This window comes from Peromyscus maniculatus, chromosome 10, assembly GCF_049852395.1.
Source record: "Peromyscus maniculatus bairdii isolate BWxNUB_F1_BW_parent chromosome 10, HU_Pman_BW_mat_3.1, whole genome shotgun sequence".
Lineage (NCBI taxonomy): Eukaryota > Metazoa > Chordata > Mammalia > Rodentia > Cricetidae > Peromyscus > Peromyscus maniculatus.
The window spans coordinates 40,745,002-40,758,734 of record NC_134861.1 but is presented as its reverse complement, the minus strand read 5'-3'; the positions used below and the strand labels follow the sequence as shown (position 1 = coordinate 40,758,734).

The 13,733-nt window shown below is 45.2% G+C and overlaps 1 protein-coding gene across 21 annotated transcripts in view; it reads left to right on the top strand.

The window, feature by feature from the left end:
• Prom1 (prominin 1) overlaps window positions 1-13,733 on the top strand; it is a 118,293-nt gene that overhangs the window by 85,598 nt on the left and 18,962 nt on the right. For all 21 annotated transcript variants that reach the window (XR_013042878.1, XM_076546238.1, XM_076546249.1 and 18 more), the window contains 5 exons: window positions 2,699-2,851; window positions 8,326-8,449; window positions 10,147-10,250; window positions 11,636-11,720; window positions 13,390-13,536. Coding sequence is in view for 20 of the 21 variants with exons in the window: in XM_076546238.1 (XP_076402353.1) it covers window positions 2,699-2,851; window positions 8,326-8,449; window positions 10,147-10,250; window positions 11,636-11,720; window positions 13,390-13,536 (613 nt within the window). In the remaining variant the exon portion in view is untranslated. The remainder of the gene's footprint in view (window positions 1-2,698; window positions 2,852-8,325; window positions 8,450-10,146; window positions 10,251-11,635; window positions 11,721-13,389; window positions 13,537-13,733) is intronic.

The following is a 13,733-nucleotide window of genomic DNA, read 5'->3' as shown; positions in this document are numbered from 1 at the left end:
GAGTTCTGGCTTCAATAAGACACCCTGACTCAAAAATGAAGGTGGGGAGTGACTGAGGAAGATGGCTGACATCAACCTCTGCCCTACCAAAAGCATGTTCATACATGTGCCACATACATACCCCAGCACACACATCTGGACACACACAGTCTTAAGTGCTCACTCAGATAGCACACAGAATTAAAGTGGAACATTACAGAAATGGTTAGTATGGCTTCTGAGTAACAGTGACATGCATATTCATAAGACCCTCTGTATTCAAAAGCAAAATGCATATTCATAAGACACGTCGTATTCAAAAGCAAAAATTGGGGGACTGGAAATCCTTGAGTCAAATGTTCAACAGTTTAGGATTTTGATGTAAATTGTTTCTTGAATTTTTGCTATAGTTAGTAAGCCAAAAGTGTATTGGGATTTGGAAGCTCAAAAATAATCAAGAAAGGTATTTGGAAAATGTTCTCATTGGTTTGTGAAACAAATACAGAGAGGTTAGCATTTTCTGAAGGGACTTGGTTTTCTTAGCTGGGCTATGAGGCCACTAGGTTGGTGACTGAGCTGGGGGGTGGGGGGTGGGGAGGATCAGCGGGCAGCTGCTGTACCCAGGGCTTAAATAATGCAGGCCATGGTGTTTGGCCCTGGAGGGTGCTGATGGGCATTCCAGACAGAGCATGGAGAGGGAAGGACTTGGGCACCCGTAAAGTGTAAGGTGTATTTTCTTCTCCGAAGGGCACAGCCTTAGGACTTGCCCCCTGGAGAGGTTAGAGGCCCTCTCTCAACTGGCTTATCGTTTGCACAATGGTGCAAGACTAATAGTGAAATTGTAGCCTTAGGGGTAGATGTTCAACGTGTTCACTAACCACGGTACTTCCAACTTGCTCCCGACATCTGCTGATTTGTGTTCTGGGCACGACTGTTTTGGAGACAAGGACTTTGGGGTTCAGAAAAGGGAAATGATAACTTGAAGGCCACACCATCTGTCTGTGCTTCCAGGGGCTCATGCCACGTTTCTGTCATGGGGCTAGGACACCCCAACAGACACTGGCACAGACATAAGACAGAATGTCTCTCAGAGACCAAGTTTCCCAAATGAGACAGTGTAGTACATTTGTCTGCCTCTCCTTCTAACTATTCTTCCTTCCTTCCTACACCCCCACCCGAAGACCTGAAAGCTTTTGTTTTTTGGAAAAAAAAAATTCAACTAATAATTTGATTCATTAACTCTGAAAGTTCTCTGAACCAGGCTCCATGGCTTATTTAATTTGGCCTCCCTAATATCTGGAACAAACATCCCACTGAATGGCTGCTGGTAGCTATTAGTGTAATTACCAAAATTGCTTTTAATTGAATGAGAAGCTTTGGTGGCCGCTTCTGTCAGGAGGCCCCCAGAGAAGCAGATACTTGTGTTTTTCGGTGTCTGTGATGTTGGGAAGCATTCTTAGCCTTGAGTGCTCCTTAGCTGTAGGGAAAGTTGGTGTACATTCCGGGAATGCCAGTAAGACATAATTGAGGCTCCATTATCCTAAAATGTCTCCCAGGACCATTACAGAATTAAGCTTTGCATTCTGTAACATTTGATTTAGGATGCTCATAAAATTCCAAATGTCTCATGTATCTACCACACAGAGTATTTCTGGTTCAGTAAGGAACATGATGCCCCAGAATATTCTTGTAACCCCAAAAGAGTTTTGAGGAAGGGAGAGGAGCTTGCTGGAGAGGAGTTTCCCTCTGTCATTTCCTCGGACCCTAGCCACAGCTAGGACACTTGACAAGACTTGAAGGTCTTGGGTGTGTTCTAATCAGGCTCCTGAGGAAGCTTAGGCCTGCTATGAGCCCCACGTGATACTATGAGTGTTCACCATCACCACCGAGAGAGGAGGGCACTGCAAAGCCAAGAGGAAAATGTATTGCCTTGTTGGGTTAAGAAGCAGGGGAGGTAGCTCCTTGCTCATCCCTGCAAGGGGTGAATTAGCTAGGGAAATCTCGGAGCGCTCCCACTAGTGGCGAAGGCAGGAGAGAGCTGGTGGGCTGACCTACTCTGAAAGTACCCGGGCCCAGAACCAGGGTTATGTGTTGGTCCACCCCAACATCCACCCCATCTGTGATCTGCTGGAGCATGGAGTGGGGAGGTAAGTCCTGCCGACCTAGGGCTGCAGAATCTCTACAACACAGGACAGCAACAGGATGTCCGGAAGAGTCCCAGTGAGGGCTCAGTGTCGATGGTGTAGCAGAGACCAGGGGCCTTGAACCAGACCAATGATTCTTTGTCATGAACGCCTGCATGTAAAAATGTATGGATAAAGGGGTTTCCTGCGTGACTCACTGTGTCACACTGCAGCTTTCATGATGACATTTTCCCCTTCCTCCTTTTTTCCTTTTCTTTCTTTCCCCTCTTTTTCTCTTAAATTTTATTTTGGGCTTGGGAGAGAGATAGGTGGAATCAGGAGGCATGATGTGAAAGACACAAAAAGTAAATAAAAAATAAATTTAAAAAAAAGAAACAGGGGCGAAGGAGGCTCTTGTCATGTAGGCTTGCCCTCTGATATTAGATGAGAAAGACTACTCCAGCCTTAGCCCACACTCAGTCAATTTAGCCATGGCCTGTTTGACGTAGAGTAACAGGATTGGAGAGATGGCCCCGTAGTTAAAGGCTAGACTCACAACCAAACATCGTTCGATAACACTGTACTTTTTTCTGCAGGTGGTTGGGTGGCTTGATTGTCTGCTTCCTGCTGACCCTCATTGTGACCTTCTTTTTCCTGGGCTTGCTGTGTGGTGTGTTTGGCTATGACAAGCGTGCCACCCCAACCAGAAGAGGCTGTGTGTCCAATACTGGAGGCATCTTCCTCATGACGTGAGTGTCCACTCCATTCCGTCACTTGACGGTAGAAATGTGAGGTGGAGGGTGGTGCTGGGTGTGGTGTTATAGAGCCTGGAGCCCCTGGGTTCACATTGTTTACATATGGTAGGCTCTTTTTTAAACCAGCTGTCATGAAAAGCATTTCTAAGTTGCTAAATACCCATGCCTTCATTGTCATCATTCACTCATTCACTCTCTCACAAGAAGCAGAGATGCCATGATCTGCTGTCAGCAGTACTGCTAACTTGAAACTCCAGGAACTTGGCTTAAAGCAAGATATGCCAACTCAGCACGCTTAGTCTTCAGATAAGTAGCCTGAACTAGTGATGACTCCTGTTTTGAAGAGGTCCATACATAGGTTCACGTGTTTGGGGAGTCTTGACTCTAGGATATTGAGACAAAAACCTATCGGGCAAAAGCAGTGTGCACAGTGACGGCACCAGAAACTTAAACTGGGATGCAGATGCAGTGGCAATGAGTGTGCCACCTCGGGAATGAGGTAGCCTTCAAGTTCTCTTGTTGAAAATAGTGCTAGGATATGTAAGCAGACTCAAGGGGAAGTAAGGGTTAAAACTTCTCCTTAGGGAGCTGGAGCACCACATCATCAGCCATGTGCCTTTCCCCTCACTGGTATGAGGAAGACAGGAGAGCGGGTGTCATGCATTAATCTGCCTCTTTAAACATGGAGTCACTGTCATACTCAGATTTCGTGTGATCTGTGTGTCTGAGAACTTCCCCCCTCAAAACAGGCTCTAGTATCATGTACCTTTATTAACAGTAATGTAGATGTGTCTAAAAATATCCTTCAGTGAATGACCTAGGGACTGCCGAGATCTGAGAGCGCTTCACACAAGAGGCATATCTGCTCTCACACCAGATTCAAAACATTCTACTCCAGGACTGGGGAAGTGGCTTCAAGGTGGAGCCCTTGCCTAGCATGTGCAAGGCTCTGGAAGCAACCCAAAGGAAGGGAGGGAGGGGAGGGAGGGAGGGAGGGAGGGAGGGAGGGAGGGAGGGAGGGAGGAGAGAAGAGGGAGGAATCTTCAAGTGAAAAGTACCTCTCAACAGCAAAGGGAAAATAGCAATAACGAATTACACCAGCAAGAAAAAAAAAAGTGTTTATTTTGCCTTTTTCAAATAAACACAGATAAGTAGATTGGTTTAATGTTAAGACTTTCACAACCTGGGTAACTGGTTGTTTGGAAAACATTTTGATGGCATATATATTCCATCAGATTAACTGCTTGCCGAGGAAGCAAACTAATCTGGAAAATTACTCCTTTTATAAGACTGTAAAAAAAAAGAAATTCTTATGGATAAAACAACAACAAGAACCAGATGTTTAGCTTCAAACAAGGGAGAACACAAGCACAGAATCCATCCACAAGTTGATGGCGCCTCTAAGCTACTTCTGCTTAGATGTTTTCTGCAGATTGAAGTTGAGTCTGCTCAGAGACAACGGTTCATGGAAACATTTGGGGTGGAGGCATGAAAGACGCTAAAACTGCCAGATGCTATCAGATCCATTACAGGCAGGCCGCAAACGTGAATGTCTGCTTTTCTTTACCGTTGAACTCTATCTCTGCACATGGCAGGCTTGACTGTGCTTGCTCACCTTTCTGTCTACGCTTAAAGACTCATGAATGTGGTCTCTTTCAAAACCCAGTGGCCCAAACCGCTCCTCATGGATATCCAGTGGTCCTTTCATGGTGTCTTCTGAGGGCCCCCAGAGCATCGTAGGGACCCAATGGGATACAATAGTGAACATACAGCATAGGATGTGAGACCTCCTTGGAGATTGGATACCCAGCAGTCACAACAAGCTTTTTGTTTGTTTGAAGCCCATTGAAAAACTCCCCCCTTCATCCCTTGACGATAGTGTCCAGATCATTATTCTAGACTTCAGAAGAAAAGTTAATTCCATGAGAGTCACGGGTGTCATGTAGTAGTATGTCTGCATGGTTGGGGGCCATTTCCAAGGTTCACAAGACTCTAGCAAATGCCATAGAGACACTATCAGGTCCATTGTCTAGTGACTCACATCTGAGGCAACCCCTTCAGGAAGAAGAACAAGCTCTAGATGACCCCTTCTGAGCAGGGATGTGCTTCTGTAGCTTGTGTTAAGGTGGTAAGGTCTAAATGTGCAGCGGCAGGGTGGACAGGCTGGCCAGAGTGTAAGCACTTGTGAATTGGGCACTAGGTTGACTGCTGAGGGTTTCTAGAAAAAGTTTCCAAGATAAAATAGGGGTCGCAAATTAGGCACACATTATTATAACCAGACAGATTAGGGCTGGATAATCGGTGTTCTGGGTCTTTCTGAACACTGGAGTCCTTGTTGAGTATTCTTTTTCTCCATCTTGTTTTTCTTTGTTGTTACTAGGGTCACATCCAGGGCTTTACACACACTAGCCCAGTGCTCTACCACTGAGCTACATCACCAGCCCCCATTCATAAGGGCATCTTTGCTTTTGTTTTCCCTTGTGGTCCTTGTTCTTCTTCATCATCTTCTTCCTCTTGGTCCTCCTCTCCCCTGAGCCTTTGAATACATATCTGTGTGTTCTTACCCTTGGCCTATGTCCACACCACTGACCTATGTCCACACCTGTCCACACCACTGATCTGTGTGTACACACATGTTCATGCCACTGATCTGTGTGTACACACCTGTCCATGTCACTGATCTGTGTGTACACACCTGTCCATGTCACTGATCTGTGTGTACACACCTGTCCATGTCACTGATCTGTGTGTACACACCTGTCCATGTCACTGATCTGTGTGTACACACCTGTCCATGACACTGACCTATGTCCACACCTGTCCACACCACTGATCTGTGTGCACACAACTGTCCATGCCACTAATCTGTGTGTAAACACCTGTCCATGCCATTGATCTGTGTGTACACACCTGTCCTGCCTCTGATCTGTGTGTACACATCCATACACGCCACTGATCTATGTGTACACACCTGTCCACACCACTGATCTGTGTATATACACCTTTCCATGACACTGATCTATGTTCACACCTGTCTACACCACTGATTTCTGTGTACACACCTGTCCATACCACTGATCTGTGTATTGTGGGATGCCTGCCCCCACCTTTTCCAGGATTCCTATGAGGAGGAGAAAGGAATAAAAAATATTAGGTAGAGTAATAGGCCTAGCCGATGAGAAGGAAGACAGAAACACAGGATAGCTTCGGAAGGACTTGGGTCAATACCCAACAGCCTAGTACTCTATTCAAAAGGGCTTTTTATAACAATGCCAAGGGGTGAGGCAAAAGACCTTCCCCTTGCTAGATACAACCAAGTATAGACCCTTCCAAACACCTCGTACCCAGGTCTGTGGTCCAGTCAACCTCTTATGAAGTCCTGCTGGGTAAAGCAAGCTCAGCTCTCACTAGGAAACCTCTGTGAACTCCCACAGTCTACACAGCTGTCCACACCACTGATCGATGTATACACGCATTTGGAACACAGAGGCTGACCACTACTCCGTCCTGCCCCCGTTTTTAAACAGAGCAAATGTCCACCCACACCCTTCCTGCACTCTTCTCCATGCGCCAGCCCTCTTAGCTTCAAGACCTGCATTGTTTCCTGTTCCCTCATCTCCCAGTAGCTCCTGGACCCACTCCAATTTCCTGTCTTCCCCGTCACTCCGCCTCTCTCCAGTCAATAGTGACCTCTGTTCTCCAGGACAGCGGGGAAAGCAGTGTTTGCAAAGTTGAACACTTCCTTCTGCAGATGCCTCCTCCTCCTACGAAGCTCTCACCCCCTTGACAACTCCACACCTGCATGCTTTCTTTCCTGCTTCTCTGGCTCTCTGCCTTGCTTTATCACTGGGGCTCCTTCCACCACCCCGCCATCCTTCAAAGGGTGGAGTCCTCCAGGCCAGCCCCAGGATGATGGTCTCTTCAATCCATCCCCGGGGTTAAAGGTCCACGTCTAAGCTGCCGATGGCTAATGCCTCCTCTAATCCCACACAGGTGCTCCAAACACACTGAACTCCTCCACCATGCTGTCACACTGCCATGTCTCACTGGTAACACGGCCAAGGTCCATTTCATCTTCTCTCCTTGCACAGTGCATCAGTGTCCCTGCCCCCTCCCTACCTTGGGTCCCTTCCTCCCTCTCCCTCGCATCCCATTGCCTTCCGTGTTACGTTTCGTTCATCCGCTGGCTTCTCTCCATCAACAACAGGCTCATTAGGCCGTTGTCTGGGGGCACAACAGCCTTCACAGTGGTGTCCCGCCATGTTGACACCTGTCCAACTCATCCTTCTCATTGTGCCAAAAAGTGCTTTTCTGCAGAAAGAAATCGGTTGTTTTCCTCTTGTACTTTATCTCCTTGTGGCTCTCCCAGCCCCTATCCACTATGCCTCTCCATGGCATTCTTGGCTACCCCTGTGGAGACAGAGCCACACCGGTCCCTTTCAGGACCTCAGCAGTACTATGTGAGTTACTTTTCTCACTACTGTAACATAGGACCAGATAAGCACCTGAAGGGAGGAGGGGTGTATTTGGGGGGTTTGAGGGGTACATCTATGATGGTGAGGAAGTCATGGCAGCAGGAGCTGGAGGGTCACGCTGCACCTGCAGGTGGGAAGTGGGAAGCCAAGAATGCTAGTGCTTGGCTCGTTTTCTCTTTCTGATCAGTCAGGGACCTCAGCCCACGGATCGGCGCTACCTCCAGTTAAGGTAGTGTCCCACATCAGTTATCCTAATCCAGATAACCCTCCACAAGCATGCCTAATAATATCACACAGGCCCCCATGTGTGGATGCTTGCTTCCCCAGTTGGTAGAGCTGTGTGGTAGGTTTAGGAGATGTATCCTTGCTGGAGGAAGTATGTCCCTGGGGGGTGGGCTTTGAGGTTTCAAAAGCTTCATACCATTCCCAGTGCACTCTCTCCACTTCTTGTTTCTGGCTCAAAATGAAAACCCTCAGCCTTGGCTCCAGCTGTCATGTCTGCTGCTTGCTGCCATGCTTCACCATGACAAAAATCTTATCCCTCTGGAACTGTAAACCAAATAAACCATTCTGTAAATTGCCTTGGCCATGGTGTTTTATCACTGCACTTGAAAGCAAACTAAGACACTGTCTGCCTCCCTGGTGTGCCTAGAGATTTATCTCCTAAGTGATGCTAGGTTGGCAGTTTGGCTCTCCACAGGCACACTTCCTACTTAGGGTCTCTCTGCCATTTACATCCCTGTAGGAAGAATGGATTCTCAGCTGGCCCCAGAGCCCAAGCTCTGGACCACACAAGACTAAAAGCAGACCCGCCACTATCATTGTAAGGGTTCTGGAAGCATTTGCCAAGACCCCAGTGGTAACCCACTGCCTCTGTTCACTGTGGAACGTCAATGCATTTTTACCCACAAAGCACTGAAGACTGCAGGTCCACTGTATGACGAGTAGATGAAATTAGTGAGAACTAAACAACTCACATTGTGTTTTTTCCAGTGGGGTCGGACTCAGCTTCCTATTTTGCTGGATATTGATGATCCTTGTGGTTCTCACTTTCATTGTTGGTGCAAATGTGGAAAAGTTGCTCTGTGAACCTTATGCAAACAAGAAATTATTTCAGGTAAATATGGTTTTCTTCTTATGAGGGAGGCTTGGATAGACACTTGGGTCTCACTGGATCTTGTGGGTAGCATCAAGTGAAAAACTATAGGTAATTTGCTCTCGTTCACCAAGTTGAAATTCTGCTTGTGCTAGCTAGTGCACATGCATACATGTACAGGGTAGCAGGCTTACCCTGGTAATGTTGAGGGGGCACAGTTAAGAATTAGATTTCAGGTTTGCTTTCCCCAAGACCAAAGACTCCAGCCTGCACTTTCACTTTCTTCATTAATGTAGAGAGCCTGATTTCTAGTTGGCTTCCCAGTATTTTCTGTAGATTTTGATTTGTGGTGTGGTGTGGTGTGGTGTGTGTGTGTGTGTGTGTGTGTGTGTGTGTGTGTGTGTTGTTTTGTATGTGGGATGTTTTTGTGTTGGTGTGGGATGTTTGTGGTGAATTCGTGTTTGTGTGTGTGTACTGTGTGTGTGTGTGTGTGTGTGTGTGTGTGTGTGTGTGTGTGTGTGTAGGCCAGAGGGCAATGTCAGATGTATTTTTCTATTCCATTTTTTGAGACAGGGTCTGTAACTGAATCTGGATCTCATTAGTTGGCTATACCGGTTGGCCAGTGAGCTTCTAGGAACTGCCCTTCTCTACTCTCTGGTCCTGAGGTCACACACCTACATTCATCTTTTACATGGGTGCCAGGATCTGGACTCAGGTTCTTATGCTTGCACAGCAAACATTTAACCCATGGAGCCATCTTTCCAGCCCCCGAGCCTGACGTTTGGAGTGTATTTTACTTCCCTCTTTTATTGTGTGTATGTTTTCCACCTGGTATCTGTTATAAAAACAAGTGAAGGACTGCATGGGTAACCAGTTCTAGCTTCAGTCATCATTAGTCCAGGGATACTAAACTGAGAGCATCAATGGATTACATAGTCACTATTTCTTAAGAAAACAGTAGTAGAGCATTACCTTCAAGTTATTGCATAAGAAAATAATTAAGCATAGGTGAACTTCATGTTTGGTCTTGGGTCCCATCACTTAGATGCCTCTTTATATGCATGTGAATATTTTATGATCAGAAAAAAAAAATTCTAAATCTGCAACACTTTTGGTTCCAAGCATTCTAGAAGGGAAATGCTGAATCTGTGCTTGGCCAGCACATGCCCAGCCCCTCACTGGTATACTTCTCTTCAGTTAGTGTGGTAGAGTTGGAAAGTGGGGCTCTATTTTCTTTGTTTTGTTCTTAAGACAGGGTCTCGCTAAGTAGCCCTGGCTGTCCTGAAACTCACAGAGATCTTCCTGCATTTGCCTCCAGAATGAGAGGTTAAAGGCGTGTGCCATCATGCCCAACTGGAAATTGAGTTTTAATTCACTTTGTCCTAAGAGTCTGAGTCTATTGCTTTATAACTTGCTTTTAATTCTTCTAAACCAAATAGTCTAGTCCTTCTTATTCTAATATGTGTAGTAAATTCAAGTTGCTCTAGAAACACAGTTTCAGTTGTTCTGATTGATGCTATTTATTCAGTGCTCAACCCATTGATTCTAATTGTGCTACTGTTTTCTGATTTGGGGTTGGAAATGAATAAGAAATATCACAACAAAATACCTCAAGTGGGGGCGTCGAGAAAAAAAATCTCAAAAATATCTAACTGAATCTTACTTTTTACTGTATGAGTTAGTGTACAACTGTCTTTAAAACAACTTCTCTGTTCCAGGTCCTGGACACTCCCTACCTGCTAAGAGAACAGTGGCAATTCTTTCTGTCTGGTTTGATCCTCAAAGACTCAAACATTAACCTGACATTTGAACAAGTTTACAGGTATTAATCCTTGCAGTAGACATTTCCCTGCTGAAAATTTTGTTGTTGTTGTTAAGAATAAGGATTTCACTTCCAGTGTTGTTTTTTTTTTAACTTAATGATAACAAGTCCCAATTAATTTCAGAGCTAAACTGTTTTCTAGTCTCAGCAAAATATCATGGCAAAGGACATCTCTCCCAAATGTCATGTTTTCAAAGTTTTGTGACCTAATCTTGGTGATTTTTCAGTCCCCTTGTCTAGGTATTCCCTAAGATTCCCTGGATAAGGTAACAATAGGATGAATTAACAAAATCCTCCAAGAACTCAGAGTGGCACATATCACAGACACCACAATAGTGAGTCAGCTTTAGGGCTAGCCTGTGCATTGTGTAGTCAGGTCACCTGGGATCCAATGATGAAACAGATTTAGGGCTAGCCTGTGCATTGTACAGTCAGGTCACCTGGGATCCAGTCTTGTTCCTGTGACCCCGGACAATTTAATTTCTCTCCATTTAATATGGTGAATAACAATAAGAATCTCCCCCTTGGAGTTGTTAGGGCTGGGTGAGATGCATGTGTTTGGAGTAGTTCCTGACACACTTTAAGAACATGATAAAACAGTGTTTTATGATAGTTCATCAACATGCATTTTCTATCCCTGACATGTGAGAACATTAATAGAACATCCGGACTTCTGTCATTAATTCCCTGGGATACTAAATGATACACAGATTTCTCTAACCCTTTTAAAACCTTAAAATTTCAAGTCCTGCAGCAGTGGCATGACAGACCCTTCTCGTGTGTAACGGACCCCTCATTTTAAAAAACTTTTCTTTCATTAGCACCCTTCTTAATAGTGAGATGGCTGAGAAAACATTCAAGCAGTCAGCATCTTTCCCCTGGAAGCATCTTCTTCCCTAGAATGTTCCCTCTTGAGTGGGAGACCTGGTCATGTTCATGGCCCTCTTTGGGTCTTCCCACCTTCCTTAGTAAATGTCTTTTGATGTTCAACAGCCACATGGTGCACACATGAAAATACTGGGTGACTTCTGGAGGTCTTGCTTCAGCACCTCAAATTCTGGGTCACCTGACAAGACACAGAAAGGACCTGACCTCCGTCCTGAGGAACTGAGGGCTCCCCATTGTTTAATATCATTCAAAGAAAAATGATTTTCATTGCCTTTAGTTCCGCTTTTAGAGTAAGTCTCTAAATAGTGTGTGATATTCCCTTCCCTCCAAACCTGGAGTAACGGACACAAGTCCTCACTTCCCATCATGTGCCTTTGCCAGGTGGAAAAATAGCCCTGCTAGCCTGAGGGGTGACTAACCTCTCTCCTCTTCCTTAGTGAAAGTCAGAGATTGCTATGTTGCTCATCTGGTCGTGTTTTCTCTGTGTCTTCCTATAGGGATTGCAAAAAGGGTCGAGGTGTATATGCTACCTTTCAGCTTGATAACGTCTTCAACATCAGTGAGAATTTCAACATTGAGAAGGTAAGTCATTAGAACCAGTCATGAACTTGACTTTGTTTTACTAATAGACCCAGGTTGCATTTCTTCCCTTTGGTGAAGGCTAATGCGATAAAAACGCCCATTTTAAAGTGACATCGAGGAGATTACAATGGATACAAAACTCATATAAACCTGTCTAATAAAAGCTCTTCACATTGGAAAGGGGTCGAGCCATCATGGCCTCCTGCCCCCCTCTCCCTCGTACCTCTAATGACTTTCCATGATGCCAAATGAGAAAGAAGTGGGCCAAGACCACCTCCTTTGGTCCCCGTAAGATATACTCATTCTGCAAGCTGTTTGTGATCCTCACTTTTATCTGTTAATCTCAAAACACCTTCACACCCCCAACCAGCTGTCTTTCTCTTCTTCACACTTTGAGTTTTTCCAATGCTATGCAAGACCCTCCAAAGAGGTCTCCCATGAGAGACTTCTCAGGAAAACTGTTAATTTCATCTGGTGAGCATGCTCTACAAGAACAGGCTTACTCACTTCCCAGGGATGTTGGTCCTTCAAGACCAGGTCTTCTATTCTGCCACCCCGTCCTCATTCCTTACAACATAAGCACTGCCTCCTCAGGACTCCTGAGTGGGTATTGTGAGCCCTACCTACCTGTGGCAAGAAGAAGAAAGGATAGAATCAAAAGTAGTAGAATGATGATCTTAGCTGTGCTCCAGCCCACACCCTTGTCATGTCTTGAGACGCCAAGGAAAGGCCACCCCAGAGACAATGAACAGAAGAGAGAGCAATAGTGTCTGCTCCAGGTCTAGAGAGCAGTTAGCTTACATGTCCTCAATCACCCTGCTAGGAGGCCTTTTTTTTTTTTTTTTTTTTTTTTTTTTTTGTCTTCTCAGCTTCCATAATGAGTAGATAGATCTCAAGCAAGACCAAGGGAGAAGGTCCTGGCCCACATCTTGCTCACTTAAGCATCATGGAAGGTCATTAGGGAAGCCAAGGGGACTATGATGGCACTACAGCTTTTCAGTGTGAAGACCTTTTATTTGAAAGGTTTACATGGATTTAATATCTAGCATCTCCCCTAAATATTCCCATAAATAAAGCATCATCTTGTGACCAAGTCCTAAGTAGATTTCTTATACTCCTTTGCCCATCATGCCATGGGCTATTTTCCCTGCACCATGTTATGTAACAGTTGAGAATGGCAGCCAGACACTGTATGCTTATGGTAACTACTGGTTGGCTGTTAGGACAACCCCATATCAGCAACCACATTCCCAGGATCATTGTCTCCCATAAGATATCTCCCATGCCTTCCCTACTACCCAGGTGCATGCTGGTCCCCTCCCTGGAATGCCCTGCCCTTTCAGCCTCATTTGTCAAGACTAGATGCTTAGACATCATTTCTTCTCTGTAGTCCATTTCCACTGAGTCCTCTCTGCCTGGTCTTCTGATGGAGTTCATGTGCCCCTCTCTTATGACTCAGCCTCTTCCCTCTGAGATCTTCAAGGCTGGAGATGCAATCTTATTTCACTTTAAATTCCACCTCCAGAGAGAATACTTACGTAGGCAGAGAAGGAAGTAATTCAAATCAAAATACATGCATCTCTTTCGATCTAGTGTAGTCTCATTCCTCTTGAAGACATTGAGTGTGTGACCTTCTTGGGAGATGAAAGGATGCTTTTGTTTCACACAGCATACTGGAGAAATAATCAAGGAGTTGGATAACCTGAATGTGAATGTTGATAACATTGAACTGTTGGACAAAGCAGGAAGGGAAAACCTACAGGACTTTGCACATTCTTGGAAAGATGCAATCGATTACTCCAAGTACTTGAAGGAGGTATGAGCAAGATACACATGTATGGTCTTTGGGGAGAAATTAGAGTATCATATTGTGTATTTTTTTTGAAGTTTTGTTTATCACAACAGTGGATTCACATAGCATAAAGGTCAGAGTTCTGAAGGCCAGCAGTTTAGTGGCATCTAGTATATTCATAGTTCCACCTCCAGTCCCAGCATGTTTTCATCACCCACAGG